Source organism: Ruditapes philippinarum, unplaced genomic scaffold, assembly GCF_026571515.1.
Source record: "Ruditapes philippinarum isolate M1 unplaced genomic scaffold, ASM2657151v2 ctg277_1_1_1_1, whole genome shotgun sequence".
NCBI classification, from domain to species: Eukaryota; Metazoa; Mollusca; class Bivalvia; order Venerida; family Veneridae; genus Ruditapes; species Ruditapes philippinarum.
Genome location: NW_026859416.1, coordinates 260,236 through 282,368, shown reverse-complemented (window position 1 = coordinate 282,368; position 22,133 = coordinate 260,236). Strand labels below are relative to the sequence as shown.

Here is a 22,133-nt window from a genome sequence, read left to right as displayed (position 1 = left end):
CTGAATATGATATTTCTGTCGCTTTCCCTTTCTCCGCCGTCACAATTAATGGGCATGCTCTAAAGTGCGGGTAACTGATACCTGCACTCTAGTTAACGCTCTGTGCATGTATATATAGAGGCTATTCGTTGCCAAAAATCCAGCCTTTGAAACTTGACAATGCATACTTCGGTTCTACTAAACAGATTAGTAAAAATCTAATTGTCGATCCGAGAGTTACATACTGCACTGGTATTAAGCATTTTGATTATCTCGATTTGATAAAATGAAAGCTGTTAACATGCAACTTAGATAAATTGCAAACTGTTTTTATAAATGTATAACTTCAAATTTGCGACATGTAGAAATGTAAACGATAAAACGTACACAATACGTTTAATGCTGTGTATCATGACGTTGAGAATGTAACTGCATCAACTTGACACACTCAGGTTTACAACACCACACTTTCCTTTTACATTCTAACGCGATTAACATTTGTAAACGATTTTGCAACTTCCATATATGGAATTATCACGGAAATAGACGAAAATTAATAGGCGGAGCCAATTTCACGAAAGCAGAATATAAAGAGAGGTAACTCTTGCGGGTACAAAACTATTTCAAATTATATAGAAACTGTTACATCACTCTTGACTTTGAACATCCTCTGATTTTGTTTAAACGTATTCTAGTACAGGATATTCAAGTAATGCAAAATTGTTTAATATATAATGTAAAAATGTAACAACGTATATACTGATAATGAGCATAATAATATGCAAAAACTAAAGTTGGTGAAATAACATAAGGAAATGTTTCCCATATATAATGACACACACCACTATTCATTGATATCAATGTTAGGGTTTTGTGAGCCACAGCTATACTCTTAGGCATACTTTTTTTTTACCTTCAGCACATAGTACTAGAATGCGATACATGGAAGGCACTTTTGGCAACACCAATAAAGAGAACTGAACAATAAGCTTGTGCCTTCTTTCTTTAAAGGACTATGTTGGGTTGTAGAAAAACTCATATATTTGACCAAGTGTATAACCATGAAACAATCGATAATTCCGTTGTATAACCAAAACCATTTTAATGTTGAAATAAATATTCAGTGTATCCTTGCAACTCTGTTTACCTCCATTGGGAGGTATTTTGAGTCATAGGATGTGATTTAGCCTTTTATTGTTAAATATATGTAAGCTGGCGTAGGTTAAGGTCTTTTTATGCATTGTGCTGAATCAATAGCACCTCTAAAATATGTGTATACATTCTGTCATTAGCTGTTACCTAGATTTGCTGTCTAAATTTGTTGTCTATATGATCAAAAACAGAGAACTACTTTTATGTACATGAAATACTACACAGAATACTTATTAAGTTTTGTAAGTAATGGCTTTATAAGAGATAAAATAAACAAGGTATACATAAATTGATAATCAACATACATACATTTGGACTCATTTAAATTTTACTTATTGAAAAACAAAATGGGAAAAATGGGAAAATATATGGTAAAAATAAAAAGTTATGTACGAAAGGGTACATACAACTTTGGTTATAATTTTACTATTGTTAAAAGGTTTTTTTCTTGTCAAGTCATACGCTAGAATTAAGGTTACTAAATTAATATAATAGTACTACTAGGAAAGACAACAGCCAGAATTTGGTCTGTATTAGTAATAAGTCGTATCAAAATCTCTATCAGAATGATGTTGACTTGAAAATTTGAAAGTGGTAAGGTAGCAGCTTAACTGTAAATGTTACTCATTCCTATGCAAATTGGAATACCATCAGTGAAATTTATTTGTCGTTGAATATAGTCTTTTCAATAGTTTTCACTTCCTTGAAAAATATTTAACCTCAGACAGTATGTAACCTGGTGATTTTCGGGGTTTTTTTTAAGTTTCTTTTTCCAGGAAATGTGGTGTCTACAACGTTTTAAAACTTATATGCCTATATTCCTTTAAAGTCCGCTGATGTTGATTGTAGGCAATCATGCAAGTGAATTGTGTTTAGTAACTAAACACCTAAAAGGTATGATAAACGGAAACTACGCCGTTCTTGTCGCCGACGGTAAATACCGAAAATGAGCGGAAAATACGTTTATTTACGATGATTAAGTGGGCGGGAAAATGGGCGGAGCTTATTTTATCTCCTATTGAAAAACGCGTAAAGCTGGATTATGCTGATCTGAATCATGATGGTTCGACAATGTAAAGCTAAGAATGTAACTTCTGTTTTGAGTATTTGAACACTTGGTATTGCTACTATCAGTTAATGTTTTGTCGTTTAACAAATTGTATTTTGTTGAAATGCATGTTTACAATGTTAAATCGGCAAATTCAATCCAAGTATGCAACATTGGAGTTTACATATAAAGAAATACAATTGTATTTTTTCCATTAACAAACTGTTCAACTCAGATCAACAAGGCTGGATTTTTGGCAACGAATAGCCTCCATATGTATATGTATACGATTTAACTCGGACACATTTTCAACAGAAAGGTCTCCAAACTATGCTACAATATATACATAATGTACTCGATGCCATACCTTATCTTACATGTATTATATGATAAGAGCTGGAAAGGTCATAACCTACGTCATTGGCAGCCATTGTTATCTGCGCCTAAAGACTTAAACTTGTTGCCTCTGAAAGGAAGTGCAAGATGAAAAAGAAAAAAATGAGTAAGTGAGTTACATATATTATAGAAGAAATTTAATATAAATTATATTCGGAATATATCAAAGAAGTAATTGAACATAATCATATTCTGAATTAATCATAGAAGTAAATGAATTTAAATTACTACTATGACGTCATTCCTTTGTTCTGACCGTACTGTAGTTTGAATACAGTACAGGTAGGTGTCCAATATTAATGTATAAGTCCAATATTAATCGTGTAACACATTAATATCAGACAGCGTATCGTGTAGTGAAAAAGCTTGTATGACCACAGGACTTTGTGGACAATTATCAAAAAAAAAAAAAAAAAATAAATAAATAAATAAAATGAAATAAATAAGTAAATAAAAGATTAAGTAAAAAATGTAACCTCTTACATCAGAAGTTTAAAGTTTAAACAAGGTATGCAACGTCTTTTTTTCGCCCTTTACGCATTTTTACAGAATTATACGACAAAACAATCATTGTTATCTGGCGATGATTTCTTAGCTCATTTCTCGAATTCTATATTCAAGCCTACTGATTTTCGATTTCCAAGCCCTTAAAATCATATCACTGTTTACGCTTCCCTAGTAAAAGGTAGCAGACCGTCAGTTAGGATATGATTTTAATTTGATTGTTTAATTTCTTGCCTTCTGTCCGTTGTTCTTTTTTAAATACATTTAGTTGAAACATACTTGATTTGCTTCATTGTATGTACGCTATGTTTCAGTTCAACTTTTCAGTCAGCTTTTCAAATAAATGTAATAGAGAAATTCAAAATAAAGGCGCTTATATTTGACTACCTATGCATTTGACTGATATATAGAAACCACTTCAGACTCCTGTGGTATGACAACTATCAATTCAAAAATAATAAACTATCATTTTGTTGCATAAATATCCAAAACTCACAATAATATTCATTTTACATCCGTGATAGTTAAAGTAAAGTAAACAAATATCATTTTTAAACTAAATGGTCAGTATAAACCTTTCCTTTAAATCATAAATCGTCTCAGTCAATCATTCAAAATATCCGAGATTTAACACAAATTTGAAAACTTTTTATTGTTCCTTTTTCGTAAAAATCACCAGTGTAAATTGATGTATACTGTATGCGTGTAGGTCCACAATTTTGTGTAACTGGTAGAATTTGTGTATATATCAATGTGTTCATGTACATTATTGGTCATATTTCAAAACACGGAACTTTCATTACGGACATTTTGTTATTCAAGAGGCTACCAACAGGGTTTTGCAAGTAAGAAAAAATAATTGCTAAAACATTAAGATGGTACATTTAAAGCACAAATATACATTATTTCTATTTTTTTCGATGGATAATATGATATTTGACAGTAAAAGTAGTACTTCAAGTAAGATATAAGCCTCAAACTGACCAATAAGTAAAATATTGAATTCCCTTCGGCGCTACGAGCCTCGTGAAATAAAAAAGTTTACATATTGGACAGTTTTCGGCTTATATCTACTACATAACATAGAGTGAAATAAGAATCCCTAAAGAAAGCCCAACGCGACACAAAATGATGCTGGCCCGGTTTGATTGAGCCTGTACATGGACGGTACTGTCAAGTGCAAATTACCGTCCACGCCCCCTGGCACCGGCTTAAGCAGAATTCAACATTTAACATGAACTGGCAAAATTTAGAATTTTGAAACATCCGCAGATGTGTTCCTATGGCGGTTATCCTGGAACCTTCAATGAGACACGTTAGCGCCATTCCATGAAAAGCAGCATAAGGTCCCCAAGAAAAAAAATAGACCCTATTCTGAATATATTATTGAATAATTACAATAATGTCCTCTATTTTGTTACCTGTTTTCTTGTCGTTAAAGAAGGGTATATTTTCATAAAACGTAAATATTTTATTAAATAAATTAAAGTCTCCGTCTTGATAAATAGATAAATAAAGAATCCCTAAAGAAAGCCCAACACGGCAAAATTGAAAATGTTGCAGGCCTGGTTTCATTGAGCCTGTTCATGGACGGTACTGGAAAGTGCAAGTTACCGTCCACGCCCCCTAGCACCGGCTTAAGCAGAATTCAACATTTAAACATGAAATGGTAGAATTTTGAATTTAGAAACATCCGCAGATGTGTTCATACGGCGGTTATCATGGAACCTTCAATGTGACACTTCCGTGCCATTCCATGAAAAGCGGCGTATGGTCCCCAAGTAATAAAAAGCGTGTGCCCTAAACGAGAAAACAATGGGCGGAACTAAATAAAATTGAATTTTGAAAGGGGATCAGAGGTTATGAAGCCTGCGTATCACAGATAAGACGTCAAAAGACAAATTTAAAAAGCAGGCAACATATCCTAAGGGTGATTCAACATTATTCAAGTAGGAATATTGGAACCACCCAACTAGAAAATGCCAAAAATCTGAAACTTAAAATACCACAAGCACAACAATAATGTCGTGCTGAACGATCTTCAAGGATCGAAAATATAACATCATTGATTAAATGTACGGGGCGACTTTTTACAGCCGCCACACGGCACAAATAACACGGATGTGATCATATAAATAGATAAATAAATAATCCCTAAAGAAAGCCCAACACGGCAAAATTGAAAATGTTGCAGGCTCGGTTTCATTGAGCCTGTTCATGGACGGTACTGGAAAGTGCAAGTTACCGTCCACGCCCCCTAGCACCGGCTTAAGCAGAATTCGACATTTAAACATGAAATGGTAGAATTTTGAATTTAGAAACATCCGCAGATGTGTTCATACGGCGGTTATCATGGAACCTTCAATGTGACACTTCCGTGCCATTCCATGAAAAGCGGCGTATGGTCCCCAAGTAATAAAAAGCGTGTGCCCTAAACGAGAAAACAATGGGCGGAACTAAATAAAATTGAATTTTGAAAGGGGATCAGAGGATCAGAAGACTGCTCATGAGAGAAAAAGCAACATTTGACATAACTGATAACTTTGTTAATAAAGCATTTATCATTTTTTCTTATTATATAGAAAGTTCAACATAAATAACAAGTCGTATTTTATCTTTAACATATATTTACGCGTTTCATTAAATACGTGTAGTAGTTCCATTATAATACACTGAAATCTTATAAACACCATAACGCCATATTGCGGCACAAAATCTAATGTAAATAATACAATTATTGTAAAAATGTATACAAAACGTTATGATATGTATTGCGTATTTTTTCAGATGACGCACTATCTATATTGATTTTGATAGCCTCTGTCGCTTCTTCAGGTTTGTAACTGTTTCTTGTGCTTGTTTATTTATAAATTGTTTTTCCAACAAAGATACTGTACATGTTTCCTTCTCCTTTGATCGTTTATTAATTCGTTTAATATAAGACTTTATGTTGTTATAAGAAAATATCATTTACTTCGTTATTATGTAGATTTAATTGGTGTTAATACCTTAATATATATTTGTATTTATATTATTTATATATACTTTCAGAATCACTTGATTGTCACAGCTGTTCAAACGTTATCAATACAGATGGGTGCAATGGCACAATGTCGTGTCCAGTAGGTCAGGTTAGGAGGAATATGAAAGTTTTTTTTCTTTACAATAACAATAATTGTCTATGGCTAAAAGTTTGCAGCTTTTAAAAATATCGTATCCTGTGGCATTGTTCAATGCGATATTTTGTATCATTATTTGCCTTACAACTTTCCCGTGTTGCGATTTGTATAGAGGCAGTCACATGACAGCCAAAATAAATTGTCATTGACCTCGACTCGAGGTGGATTAAAACTATGTCAACCAATCGTTAGTGGCTAAATTAAAGTTTAACTGTGCATTCTGCTGAACATTTACACGTTTAACAAGTGATTCAAATGCCGAAAACAGGAAAACAACTTCTGTGCTTTTGGACCACTTAATTATCATTAACGGAATGTTATTATGTAAAAAGAAGCGGACACTATAGAGAATTTATTAATTAAAAAAAATATTTTAGTCATGCAATAAAATAGTTCAAATATAATATTAAGTTATTTAACAATTTAAACTAATAGGAAACTACATTTTACTGTCCTCGTCATACGTAACACAGTTGCTTACTTTGTATCGTAATATTCATAAAAATTAACCGTCTGTTGAGAGCAATTCTTTGTTAGTTTTGTTAGCTTAACGTTCACATTTTAAGGTAATACTCTGCTTTGAGTTCATGGACCAGGTTATTATATAGTGTTTCTTTTTATTCTAAAAGCAAACAATACATGATGTTTATTTTAAGTGCAAGTAAACATTCTACCTTTTTACGGAAACCATTTATAAGATAATGTTTTGCTTTAGGTAAATATTGGATACTTTCAAAGTTGTCTAGCATTGCTATGTCTTAATTAATATACATGAATATAGATTACAAATTACATTAATTTTCTAGTCATGCTACCGCAATGTATCACTAGGAGAGCAAAACCTCGGGTGCGTTGACAATCAGGTAAATGTTTCTTTTTAAGCAAAGAGTTACGAAACGATCATAAAATTCTTCTAAAAGAAGTTCTATTCTATGCTTTTCTATGCACTGTACAGGCGTTTGGCAATACAATAAACCACAAAATTTGTCACGATTTGGGAATAATAGAATCTATCATTTGGGTTGGATAGAGGATAGGGAAATCCCAACCCGAGGGTGATCGGTTCTATCGGGAACGAGCCTTGGCGAGTTCCCGATAGAACCGATTGGCCGATGGTTGGGATTTCCTATCCTCTATCTAACTCAATGATTGACGATTTTTCTCACTCACCTGGACACAATAAATATCAGTGAAACTAGATCTACTTGCTACGCCCTAGTTTTGAAAAGCGGGGCGGGGCTTAGGCGCCTGACGTACGTCCGCAAAAATTCTACTGAACAAGTTAATGTGTGAAAAATTCAATGACAATAAATTCATGTGAGATCCTTTATAAAAAAGCAAGGTTTTCGTGATAAAACACATCAATATTAAAGTCGGAAAGTGTCAACTATAAGTGTTTATAAGGAATTCAGCCCATAACCTAAATGGCTGCCAAAAAGCGTTTACCGTTTGCAAAGTTTTTCCTACTTATTCGGTTATTTTTGCCGAATATTCAATTAAAATATATCAAAATGAGATTCGTCATTATGAAGCATCGTTATCGTAACAGAAAACATGGATGGTCTTCAGGAAGAGTGTCATAATATCCATTTTACGAAGAATTTTGCGATATTTTAAAGTGTGCTATTTTTAGTAACATATCGATATTGAAAAGGGCGGACCTAGGTAGAGTAGGACTCATTGCAGTGTGAAAGTTAATATCAATTTATTTCGAGTCCGTGGACAGTAAAATAGATTGGTTCACATATTTTAATACATTTTGACCTTTTGACGTTTCATTTTTGGTAAAATAGAAGTGAACCGCGTATGTGTAGGAATACGTTTTTAGAAGTGCTGCACGTTGAGTGTGAGATAAGCCCATGTGAGATAAGATTTTCCAACACCGATATTTTTAGTAACTTTAACGGATTTTTCTATCTGGTTAGTGAGAAAGCCCTCGTATAACTGATTGTGTCCTTTGACCATTATTTGCTTAGAAAGCTAAACATTGATTTTTAATGTTTCTCCTCTATTTTATGTTTAAAGAGCCACCGGAAAAAATAAATAAGCAAGTTATTCAAGATAAATGCTTTGTTTGAGTCCATTTAACCACTAAATTATATTTTGCAAAGAATGAATTGAACTCTTAAATAATTCTTGTTTGCGTTTGAAAAATTTGATAGAGATGTGATTCACACGCTGCAGTTTCTACAATAGTTGGACGAAGTGTTGTTTCTAGGAAAGCATCAACGTGTTTCGAATGCTGTTCCACGGATCGTTGTAACATCGCACTTTGTCAGCATCAAGAAAGTAAGAATAAGGGGCATTTATATAAAGGTCATTTTGTTATTCTTGTTCTTGTATTCAAAACTTACTCGTTAGCTGAAGCTTCTGTCTGGAATCCACAATGTTATTCCCTTTGGATAATTATCAGGTATCATTATCTTATTCAATACTTTAGTGTAAGGTAGAGATATGTACTTATTACAGTCAGATGACTTATTTTGCATTAAGCCAAATCCCAAAGCTTAAATTATACTAGAAGCAACATTTCAAAATCCTTTGTTTCTCTTTTGATTTCTGTAAATGTGTACACAATGCTTTGTTTTGTTTCACATTTTGATGTCACTTTCTCTTTTAGAAATCAAGTTGTAGGTAAGCAATATATGATGGACGGCCTAGCACCTTACTGAAATGGTTTTGTCATAAATTTGTAATATGAAATTAGGCAAAGCCTTTGAACGGGGAAGTCGTAAAAAATCCTTTCAATTTTTCAGTTTTAAAGGTGTCATTCGGTATTATATGTACCCGTTTCACTCGGAACACTCGACGATTATTAATAATCCGAAATTGAGATTTGTTCCGTTATCGGAATACACCGCCTATTATCATTGAATTACATTGTAAATGGCGGCGCCTAACTAGAACTGATACTGAAAATTTCATTGATAGGTAAAGAATTCTATATTTTTTTAAATTGTTTTTATTTGAATTTTCTTTTAAATATACACGTGTAGTCTATAGCCGGGCAAGCCAAAGCCCGGGCCCGCTTGACTTCCCCGTATTATTATAACCATGAACCCAAAAGAGTTATTATATTTCCTCAATCATGTGCCTGTCTATTAATCCGTCAGGTCAGTCAATGATTAGTAATTCGGTGTCGTCACTGTTTTTATTGAAAAATTACTTTGACATGGTAAGGTAAGAATTGAAGCATAGAAGCTGCTAATCTGTCTGTGATTAAGAATTATTTTAATTACATCAGTAATCATTTTGTACATGTAGTCAAATGTAATTAAAATCAATTAAATCCTATTCTGTACCCCTTTTTGGCTGAGGGGCTGTCAATAAGTATTAAGGCATCAAGTTTGCAGCTTACTTTTATCCCTATGTGATCGATCAACTAAATGAGTTAAATTAACTAAAATCATTTCATCATAAGTTCCAGCAGATGAGGTGAATTTGAGTTAGTTTTCGTCCAAAACGACAAAATTTTGTAAAATTTGACCTGGGTTGCGTGTCATGTACTCCTACGTCTAAAATGTATGTAAAAAACAACATTTTCAAAGAAGATGTCGTTACTTTCCTATTTTAAGACCGTAAAATTTTCTAATAGCGATGCAGATTAACATAAAACATTAACATTGTAGATAGAAGGGCGTGTAGTTGTATTTTGTAACTTTTTTCGGGAGAACAAATTTAATAAAAGTCTTAAACTATTACTGAAGATGGAGAAATATTTCTTGAACGGTCTTTAGTGAGTTTTATAGTGATCATAAGTCCTAGGATTAAGGATATACTTAGGTTTTATACCAAACGCATTCCTGGATTGTGTTGGTGCGCCGTAAAACCAAACCATGAACCGGCTTCTTAACTTGTCAAAACATTTTCTTTTGCATTCTCGGCTGAACTGCCCTTTCTTGTTGAACTCTTGAAGTATATATTTTAACATAAATTTCAAATTTAACTTTTTACCTAGTAAACAATATATTTATCATTGATAAACGATACAATTTAACATGAACATTACAAATGTGTTATCATTTATGAAACAATTTTGAAAAAAGAAGATATATATACATGTAACTCAATTTGGGTATCATTTAGTTTTATTTTTTCTGTCACTAGACGATTTTTCATAGTTTGATAATTGACATCTCTCTTGCAATATTGAGTTAAAGTATAAAGTGAATGCAAATTTGTGAATTTACATACATTTCCTTCGAATACTTTAAGCGAAAATGTTTAATTCAAGCATATAATATATTTCACGTATCTATTAAGGATACATATTTGTTTCAGACAAAGTATGCATGGATGACGAATCAGTCGATTGTGCAAGATTGAATTCAATATTTAGTATTTGTAAGGACGTTGCACACGCAAGAAGCGTTTGTGCAAAATTCTGTGGACTCTGTATTGGTGTGTTGAATTTCTACTCTAATAAACATTTGGCATCTCATATGAATATTTTTGCAATAAGTTTTAGATTTTAGCAATGAAATATTAATTTGTTCTATTATGAATTGCGAACATGCTTGATTGGCATGTATACCTCTTATTGATGAATAAAAGTTTCAAAGATTTTAGATGGTATTTATGCATTGTAATGTTTATTTGTTGAAATATGACCTTAAAGAACAGTTCTGTTTTTGTTTATTTCAATGATCAGTTGACGGAAACTGGACTTTATGGTCGACTTGGACAGCATGCGATGTAACCTGTGGAAATGGACACCAATTTCGATCTCGGTCCTGTACCAATCCTTCACCAGAAAATGGTGGTCTTGCATGTGTAGGTGACATGATCATGGCAAAGGTTTGCAAAACAGACCAATCATGTCCAAGTAAGTACAAAAGCATTAACCTGTGATTCAAGTTAACACCTCAATTTATTCATTGATACTTACAACAGACGCATTAACTGTAAGACAACGCCGTTATTTACGCAAAAGTTTTAAAAGCACCGAAATTTATATTTTTATTTTTATGCATAAGTGATCCACAATTACTATCAGCCCGCTATTCCTCTAGTAACAGTCCACATACTCAGACTTATTTATAACTCCAAAATAAAGACTTCTAAGCAGAATACATAATGACCATAATTCTGCTGCAGTTATCTGGTTGATTGGTCGAAGACATGTCGCTAAATACAAGAATTATCTTTAAAACGATATATGGCGGGATAAATCTTCTCTACTTGCAAAAGTTATTTTGGATTTTGTACTCATGACGATATGTTAGGTTATGTTATAATGATAGTAATGTGTTGTGCAATTCTCAGTTATGCAATGCTCTCAGTAGGTAAAGTCGAACAAACTGTACTACGAGTTGATTTATTGTTCTATTTAAGCTATTTAATGTATAGAGTAGACAATATCTATCTCTTCTCTAAGAACTATACATTGGATTGAGAAGTTTTTTAATCACACGAGCCAATTAATCTGCGACAGATGAGTTTATCATGGATCAAAGTTTCTCAATGGTGATCCACTTTTGTTATAGTTTCATATAACGTTATTTTTACTTTGAAAGTGATATATATATAATTTTTAAGACTGATAATTATCAAAAGAAGTTTTAATTTGTAATTTAACCCATACTGATGTACCTGCAATACGGTTTATACGAGGGGTTATCAACAAATTCATGGGCTTTTTAAATATCTCTTGAACGTCAACGTGTATTGTTATGAAATATTATAAGCATACATTGTAGAATATTATCAACTCATTTTGAAAGAAACAGTTAACTGCGTCAATAAATAATTATTTTATATTGCTTTTAAATATGCACATTCACGGCATCCGGCGCGCTGTCGAAAACCGCAGTTAATCATCATATTTTTTTTGCTAAAAAACTAATAATAAACGAAGAAAACCCGCTTAACATCGCATGTTTCTTCTATGAAGTCGTTTAAGTAATTCATTTAAATTATAGAGGACATTTCCGTTTATTTTTGTTGATATCGCTGAAACGCAAGACGCCGATATTTTTTACAACGGGAAAATGACGGACACGAAGAAATAAAAAAATCGCGCCATCATAAAATTTTGTTGTAATTTCGAAATGACACCTATAAAAACATTAAAGAAAATCAGAAGTCGAACAGTGAAAACAAATATTTTACTATAATAAGTTTTAATAAGAAGCAAAAGAAATTCAGTGATGGACATCACTTTGAAAAGAAGTAACGGTCATTGACTGCGTAACGTTGAAGCATAAGTTGTACGTTATCATGACGTTGACGTCAATAACTTTTTGGGGTGCGCTGCTGTCGCCGATATGTGTTAATGTAAAACTAAATATTGTTGTCATATAAGAAGCTACTAACTTGAATGTTTCTGTGTTTATTTGTTATTTATTCTTCTAAGCAGTGTAAGAACTCAAATGTATTTTACGCAACTAAGAAAGACCACAAATATTTGGATAACCCCTCGTATATACGATACCACTATTAAACACATTATTAAATGTTGAAAACGTCATTGCGTGCCAAAAAGAATCATGTTCATAAATAAATAATTTTATTCCTTCTCAATGTTTTTCCTTCAAATTTATTTTTTTACACTCATCATGTATATCGATTATTTAGATTATTAAAGTCGGTATAGATCTAATTAAAATTTATTTAGCATTCTTTATAATTTTGAATGCCATACTAAATTATTTGAATTAAATGATGTTTACTCAAATCGAAATGTTAATAGGAAGTTTATAAATAACATTTTTGTCGAAAAGATCACCGACGTAAATACCGACGTAAGAGAAACTTTTTATCAAAAAAATAGAAAAACGAAACTTTAATATCCGAGCATATTTACTAAAAAGTGATCGAACTTGCAAATGATAGTAATAAAACTTAAGTAGAAAGTTTGATTTTGATACTCCTTTAGATGAATTTTAAAAAAAGACTCGTAAACCATTTCAGAAAGATCATATATACGGGTCGCTCAATGAAAAAAATTACAACAAAGTGCACAAAATGACGTCACAAAGAAAGCACTTCTTTTTCTTAAAATCTGACGTCATAATATTTGCGTTTTGAATCGATTTAACGCGTACACAATTCCTACTTGTTACAGTCAGTTTGCATCGTTTCAGTATATCTATGGCGCCGTGAAATCAAACCGGTTTGAAATTTCATCGACATTTTCTAGAAATATGTATTTGTAAAACGTTTTAATCAAACAATTATTTTATAATGTAACAGTTTTATCATTCTTCAATGTATGAATTGCCCGCTTGCTCTCGTCCTATTTTTTGCTGTGAAGCGGTAAATTGTCATTTCTTAAGAATCTATCATGTGGTCAATATTTGGAATAACCTATCTAATAAATAAATAGTAATTTTAGTTAAATATTTGAGTCAACATTATGAAATATAAAAAAATGACATTCACAATTTAGTTATTTAAATGCTAGAAACTTTGCAATATAAATAATAATTGCTAAACAGTTACGCAGTTTGGCAACAAAAACACAAATGTCAGCATCTCATTTATTTTCCATATATCCTTAATCATGTACATTATTTGGAATAATTGTTAGCTAATATTCTAATCAGATAACTTGCAGAGCAATATAAATTTCCAAAAACAGGAATGTAAACGTTGTGGGTACGTTTTTATATCACTGCAGTGATGTTAAGACCTGTCTTCTTAAGCCCCTATTTTAGAATAAACGGAATGGTAAAAGCTTATATTTTTTTGTAATGCTTAGTAAATTTATCAAAACGAACCGTAGCGTCACATTATACACAAAAGGCCACATTACCAGCGTCATTTCGATTATTGTGTTTGAAAAACTAAAAGAGGTCTGACAGAAAAGCAGAAAAGTAAAGAACACATCGATCTAACTGTGAACCCATTGAGGACAAATGCACCACGACTGGCGACGCTCAATAACGCAACACAACTTCATTTGTTTTGATCTATTTATAAAAATTACATGTCACTGGAAAAGACCGAAAAGCCGTAAGCTATAGCAAACTAATTTTAGCGTTTTATAGTATATACATTGGATAAACTATTTTTTTGATAAATAAACTTAAGACTGGCATTCATTTTTCGTCAATGTTTTGAATTTAAGAGGATTTGTTCTGTTTGCATATGATAATCATTTATAAGAATCATAAACTTGCTTAATTAACGGTTTTAAATCAGTAAGTTGTCAAGGAAAAGCAAATTAAAATGATAATTATAATGATAATCAAGGTTAAAAAAGATTATACATTTAAAATAAATACGGTCATAAAAGACTTCTTTCAAGAACAATTCAATGTATTAGTGTCATTTTAAAATCCTGATGAAATCTGGAAACAAAGTCTCGGAAGCATTATTAATAACAAAATAACATGAAAATTGCAGACTCGGTTTGATTGAGTCTGTACATGAGGGATACAGATTAAGTGCAACATCTATCACGCCCCCTGGCACCGGCTTGAGCGGTACTCAATTCTCAACACTTAATAGTGTTGGCATCAATAATCCCGAAGGACCAGAAAAAAATAACAAAACTGAAGTGAAATACAGGGCAACTTTTTACAGGTGCACACATCACTTGACACCTGCTTTTGTGATGTATAAAAATAACGCAACGCAACTTCGTTCGTTTTGGTTTATTTATGTGAGAATTATGCTGTCCGGGCGGAATTACAAGAATTCCAAATGAAATTTATTCCAACATTATCATATATCAACGGGAATTTTACTTTTCCGAGAACCTTTGAAAATAAAATAAAAACAACAATTATTTGCCCTTTGGTGACTTTCTGACAAATTTTGAAGAACTTATTCAAAGTAATAAAAATACGATCTTGAAAGCTTGAAAAAAATCCCGTTGCACTTTTTTTTATAAAAAAACCTCTAAATAAATATAAATTGGTTATTATAAAGGCAAATAATATTTTTTGATGAAAACTAACAAAATAATATGCATTGCATTGTCAATAAAGTGTTTTAAAAAGAAAGGTAAATCAAATTAATTTTTTGTCTAATAATTTTGTTGCAAAAAAAATCCAACTGGATTTGTTTCCAATAAATAGTTATTAGAAAATATGCTTTTATGTACAAGTTTTTTTGTTTAAACGACCGAACAAAAATGTATCATACAGAAATACTGGGGTTTTAATCATAATTGTATTTGTTCACTCATTGATTTTTTTTTCTTCAGTCGAAGTTTTGTAGACCATACAAATTGACAATTTGTGTATTTTCATTGGATGTAACATGTGTTTTTCTTTCTAATGAAATGTGCTTTGGTATAGCCGTTTTGTTCGGTATCTATCAAATGTTTTATTTCAGTCTACATCTGTTCATTGTTTGTGGCAAATTCTTTTCCTATCTTTTGGTAAGTGCTGTTTTATAGCAGTTTTGTTGGGTTGACCGAACAAAATGTCTACTCAGGAATTATTGAACAGGATTTTTATCTCTATTTTTTTATATGTTTCCCGAAGGGCGAGGATGTAGTCGCCGCTTTGTCCGCTATTCCTGTCCAGGACATACCTCTGAAACAACAAGAGGTATCAACATGATACTTTGTAGGAAGTTAGATCTCATTGTGTAGATCTGTAGTGCACAATACCCTTTACTCTGTCTTATCTATTTTTGGAGTTATTGCCCTTTGTTCATTTTAATAATTTGAACTTTGTCAGCGACATTACTCTCACACTACGAGACTTATACTTTTCTGTGTCCAAAACCTATTCGGGGAGCATCACCCGGCTTAACAAGGTCTTGTTTGTTTTGTCGGCCAAACAAATTGTCATACATGTATTTTTATTTTCTTTGGCTGAAACATATTTTTTCTGTCTAATGGAATGGGCTTTGTAAAGCAGTTTTTTTAGTTGGTCGAACAAAATGTCTTATACAGGTATTCTTGAACAGGATTTTTTTTTATCTTTTTCTTTTTTTTTCTGTTCGGTCGACCAAAAAATTGTCAACTTTTATCTTTTCCTTGGATGTACTTTTTCTGTCGAATGTAATGTGCTTTTGTATAGCAGTTTTGTTTTAACGATCCAACCCAATGTCCTATACAGAAATTCTTATACAGGGTTTTTATCATATATGTTATTTCGTTCGATCGACCGGAAAAAATTTCCTATAACAAATTTCCATTTTATCTATTCAAACATGTAACAAGTATCTTATGACATGTGCCTATGTATAGCAGTTTTGATAAGTGGACTTTTTTGAGTGGTCGACTGGACAAAATGTATTATACAGGAATTCTTAAACAGCAGTTTTATCATAATGGTTTGTTCGGTACACCAAACAAAATGCCTCATAAAGAAACAGGATAACTCCTTTTTATTTTTGAATTACACAGAAGGGCATTGACTTAAAAAGGATTAAAAATCCTTTGACACACAGTCTTCAAATTTGGCTTGACGATTAATTAGTCTTGACCATTAGGTGAATTTTAGGTCATGGTCCGCCCAGTTGCGTAAGAATGCTTTGATCAACAGTCTTAATATTTGAGATTGAGTTTGGTTATGACTTGTAGATGATCCCTATAAATTTTGAAGTCACTAGATCAAAGGTCAGAAAGGCCTTTGACTAAACAAACGATTTTCCGCCTAATAACTTAAAAATCTTTTTACCCACAGTCTTTTTATTTAGCATGTAAGTTGATCATGAATTTAAAGTGACCCTAATGGTCCTGAAGTCACTGGGTCAAATGATAAGGTCACAGAGGACTTTTGTTCAGAAAGAATGTCCGCTCGATTGCTTAAGAATGCTTTGGTCAACAGTCTTTTGATTTGGTATTGAAGTTGGTTAGTAGATGACCCCTTTTGATTTTTAGGTGACTGTGTCAAAGGTCAAGGTCAAGGTCACTGGGATATTACTACAATAAACTTTCTGCTCAAATGCTTAAGAATACTTGTCCACAGTGTTTTGATTTTGACATTTGAAGCATATTATTATGTTCTCACATATTCATCATAAAATACCCCGGGCAAAGCTGAGGGGGTTTCAAGTCATACAGTGGCAGTTACAGTTTTGAAGTCATTATGTCAAAGGTAAACGTCACTTTCACCCTTGCCACTTAAAACATGTAGAATACATAACTTAGGAATGCATTGGCTTACTACCCTTAGATTTGTCAAGGAGGTTGTCCTTGAGCTCTAAATGACCACTGTTGATTCTGACAAAGTGGTATGCGGGGGTATTCACACCATGACAGGACAGTGGCAGTTCTAGTTATGCTTGCAATTCTTGATTAAATTTTGCTTATTGTTGTAATGTATAATTATTTTCATATGTATTTAGTTAACCTGATTATAATTAAAATACCGTCAAGATCATGCGCTTTATACACTTAATATGCACAATCCATCAAAAGGTACTGTCTTGAGTAATAAATTGTTTATGAAATATAATTATACGTTGTATTTTCGTTGAACTTATGGTACTCGATCTCTGGGAACAAAAAATCAGGCCTGCTGTTGCGTAATGTTACGCAATTTATGACCATTGATAATTTTTTTCCACAAGTTTTGATGTCAACATACTTTGAGGGTGGGGGTTGGGGAGGGCTTCAGACCTGTCATTTACTTATTTGAAATCCAAACTAGTTGTTATTCGATACATATATATTCCTAAACTCATTGGTAATAAGAAATTGAGAAATGCACCCCACAATTAACACCCACAAAAACTACATTGCATAATAATTCTGTTACGGTCAATGGAACTTCATGTAGCTTTATTAAACAGTAAATTAATTTTATAAATAGCTAATAAATTGAACATAGTTGCAACATATAACTTTCAGCAAAAACGGTACGCATGCCAGCATGCCCGGATCCAACGGGGGGCTTAGGGGGGCTGAAGCCACAACCCCAAAGGAACCCTTGCCTAAAGATTTTTGTTCTATTAAAGATGGCAAATTGAGGGTATAATTGTAACAAAATACCGGCTTAAGATAAATCTTAGTCACTAAACACCTGTATATTGGAGCTTAGTCCCCTGGTAAGTTCCCTGTAAATCAAAACACTGTATGCCTCTAGGCAATTTCTCAACATGTTTTCGAAATCATGTCATGCAGACGCATTTCATAGATTACTCTTGGTCAGTGACTAGGCACAATAAGCGTCAGAGCACACGAGGGAGACAGTTGAAACTATTGACCGGTCACAGTTCGCAAACGTTGACGTTTTAGAAATTTCAGAAAACAGTAAAAAATACCAAATAATATTTAAATAAGGTATCAGGTAATATTTAAAAATATTGCGGGCAAATATGTAGGTATGGATGCCGATAACTAGTACTTAGACCGTACTGAAAAGTTTTTCATGATTAACCGTAAATTTCTGTTTCAAAAGGTACCGGTATTTTAAACAGTATTTTCAAAATTAAAAGCAAATAATATAATTATACAAAAATTTAAAGGAAAAGAAATAAAAGCAACAATTACATGTATTTAACATCAATTATATCACAAAAAGAATGCGAAATGGCTATAGTCTGTTATCCGAAAATGTGTTCGAAATCGAAGTCAAGGGAAATCACTACCGAGTTTTCGCGGTAGCGTCGATATTTGGATTTACGAACACTATTACCAATAACATGATGCATAAACTTTAATACTTGTTATCTTTTGATGTATTATTCTTGAAATTATAGTTTTTAGTAGCTTTTTTTGCTTTTTCTTTGGCTATATTTAGACAGATTATTTATAACCGGCAATTATTACTGGTTAGCGCGAGGACCTTTTAACCAGTTTTTGGAAGGCGTTTTAGCCTTTTTTATGGCAATTTTCACACTTTTAAAAACTATCTATTTACATATTTCCTTTAAAATTATATTAAAGTTAACCTTATTTAATTATCATTCAAATGTAAGTTATAGGCAGTTTAACTGATCAATTTATTGCAATTGTATATTTAGCCACGTACACCTTGTTTACAATAGCGATATCACAAATCAGTCGCCACATTTTTGTAAAATATCACGTGTTCTATGTCAAAAAAGGTACTTTTACCTATGCTGTTTTTCTTTTTAAAAATTACACTGTGAGTAAACATCAATTGTATTGAATTAAGGTATCCCTCTTTTGGGTAATTGAGGTAATCAAATAATTACCTGTAATTGGACAAAAAAACGGTTTTAACGAAAAGGTTTGTTACAAGATTTACTCTTCCATGTATCTTTTGTTTTAAAGGAGAAATCTTCACATGGAGAAATTTTTTTGTTGACGAGTTGGGGGGGGGGGGGGTAGTAACTTGGCTTGGAGAATGAGCTGGACATCAGCTATAGCAAAAAAGGGTAAAAAGGCACTGATTGTATCCATGTGGTTTCATTGTGTGATATTTTTTCGTCAAATTACTGGTTCGACGAACTTATTTTGTATAATGAAAACTTGGTTTTGAAAAAAATATATTTTACAGTGTTAAAGAACATGTACTTGAAATTGTTATAGCAAACGTAATTTATTAAGTGTGAAAGTGGTTTAGTAGGCCTTTTGTGATGTGACATTTAAATGCAACACATTTGATTAACTGGTCCGTAAAGACATCTGTGCGTGTTTTGATACTATTGCAGCTAGAATATCAAAAGTAAATATTCAATCTGTTAGTTTTAACACCTTATCTAAAACGTTTTTTTTTTATAAATCAAACAAGTTCAAAGGGAAGTGTTTTAATTGTAATAAACACTAATTTAAGTTTCTTAGGAGAGTAGTCATATAATGAACAACCACAAGAATATCAAGTTTAATTTTCCCCAGTTCACAAAAACCATATAAATGAGGGTTTCAGACGAAGAGTTTTCTATAAACATAACCTATGGAGGAGTTTCTGATATGCATATTTTTTGACTGTTATTGCATTTAATTTTCATAAACCAGACCATGATTTACAAAACAATCTTCTGATTTGTTTGGGTGATTTCTGACTTAGACGTGTTTTATTTATCTGTTACAAGTATTCTTGAAACTTCTTTGTGAAGAAGGAAATTTAACTTTATATGATTTTTTGTCTCGTCTGCTTGATGTGATCTCGACTTAGTCGTACTTTTTGGCGTATAGTTAGACGTATTTCTGTCTGTGCGGGCGTCCAGCCGTGCATCCGTCCGAATTTGATCAGTTTATATCTTGCTCATTCTTTGGAGGATTACAAAATAATTTGAAACAAATGTTGACAAAGATAGGTTGGTGTGTCCGCGCTAAAAAGTCAAGCTCAGTCACTTTTGGATAGGCACAAAACCCTTGGCCGGACTGTAACTTGTACATGCGTGCTGGGATTTTAACATACAACGGGACAAATCTCTTCAAAGTGAGACGGAGTGCGCGCGACAAATGCAAGTGTTAAGGTCAAAACGTCAGCAACACAATAAAAGATTCATTTCTGAGTATAATTACTCTGTACTTCAGTTTTTTCCCATTTGTTAATAATGATACTTTATTTTTGTCTGGGCCATTTCTCCTAAATTATAAAAGCTATGGACTTGAAACTTCATAGAATGAAAGATATTAATGTGCAGTGTACAAGAACCGGTACTCTGTACTTCATGATTTTTGAGTTGCCTTTTGTTAATTTTCGTACTTTTCAAGTCCGGGCCATATCACTTAAACAATACAAGCTAATGACTGAAAACTTCATAGGATGATATATCTCATTAAGAAAAGATACATTGCACAAGCACTTGTACTCTTTTTAGTTATTGACCTTTGTTAATTTCATATTTTTTTGGTCTGGGCCAAAGTGCAGTGCACAAGAACAGGGACCCTGCACTTCTCAACTTTTTTAGTTATTGCCCTTTGTTAAAGTGCAGTGTTAAAGTAACCGGTACTCTATTCTTGATAATTTTTAAGTTATTGCCCTTCGTTAATTTTCTTACTTTACTTTTGTCTGGGCCTTTTCTCCTCAACTATAAAAGCTATGGACTTTAAACTTCACAGAATGATAGATCTTCGTAAAAAGAGGTGCAGTGCATCCGAGAACCGGTACTCTGCACTTAATAACTTTTGAGTTATTGCCCTTTGTTAATTTTCTTATTACTTAATTGGCTTGTCCATAGCATAACTTTATCACTATATGTTTGATTAACTACAAGTTTGGTATGTAAGATTTTTTCATTGACCTGAAGTGCAGTGCTTAAAAATCCATCACACAGTCCTGCATTTGATCTGTCAGTGTAAAATGTTTTCATGGTATTTTTATTCTTGATAATATAACACTTTCATTAATCCTGATGTTTAATTGTAACAATCAATTCAAATGCCAGTAAATTCAATGTACATGTATGTTGTAAGAGCGGTATTTATAAATAATCTATATTTAAAAAGAAAAAGCCTAAGTGAAGCAATACTGATCACAAGGCGACACATTGGACTACCGGCGTTCTAGTTGTTAATTAACCCTTAATCTCATTATTTGAGATGATTCATAAATGTTAAGGACAATTTTAAATGGTAGAGACATTTTCCACAATCCTGGTGTGCAAAAATTTCCCGGTGGCTGTTAAAAATAAAAAGGTGTTCATATAACATTCATAAATGTTCATTTTAGTCATCAACATCGCTCATTTTGCAAAAAAAAATAATTCTCTTAAACATTTTGATCTTCCAATGGAATAGATCAAAAATGTTAGGCAATCATAGATAATTTTATTTTTACACTCACTATAAGTCGGGACAAACAATTCTACCAGCTATAAAAGACATTGCTTATGTCGTAGACAAAATACTACTTGTCAGGAAATACCATGGCGTAAAATATATGTTGTTATATTTAATTGTGTAATATAGCACGTTAATAACCAGAATATGTAAAAAGTAAAAAAAAATGAATATAAGGCTCTAGCAATTAAGCAGTTAAGCTGGAGAGAGATCCCATAACACGCTTTGACGTCTCCCAATACCCGGTCATAAGTGAGGCCTGCGCACAGCG

The 22,133-nt window shown here is 32.5% G+C and overlaps 1 protein-coding gene across 1 annotated transcript in view; it reads left to right on the top strand.

Moving 5' to 3' along the window:
* Nucleotides 1–2,564: 2,564 nt before the first annotated feature.
* Nucleotides 2,565–22,133, top strand: part of LOC132756404 (SCO-spondin-like) — a 34,065-nt gene continuing 14,496 nt past the window's right edge. The window contains exons 1-7 of the mRNA XM_060747473.1: nucleotides 2,565–2,681; nucleotides 5,867–5,914; nucleotides 6,131–6,210; nucleotides 7,065–7,121; nucleotides 8,421–8,547; nucleotides 10,540–10,659; nucleotides 10,910–11,083. Of these exons, the coding sequence (XP_060603456.1) occupies nucleotides 2,663–2,681; nucleotides 5,867–5,914; nucleotides 6,131–6,210; nucleotides 7,065–7,121; nucleotides 8,421–8,547; nucleotides 10,540–10,659; nucleotides 10,910–11,083 (625 nt within the window). The 5' untranslated portion in view covers nucleotides 2,565–2,662. The remainder of the gene's footprint in view (nucleotides 2,682–5,866; nucleotides 5,915–6,130; nucleotides 6,211–7,064; nucleotides 7,122–8,420; nucleotides 8,548–10,539; nucleotides 10,660–10,909; nucleotides 11,084–22,133) is intronic.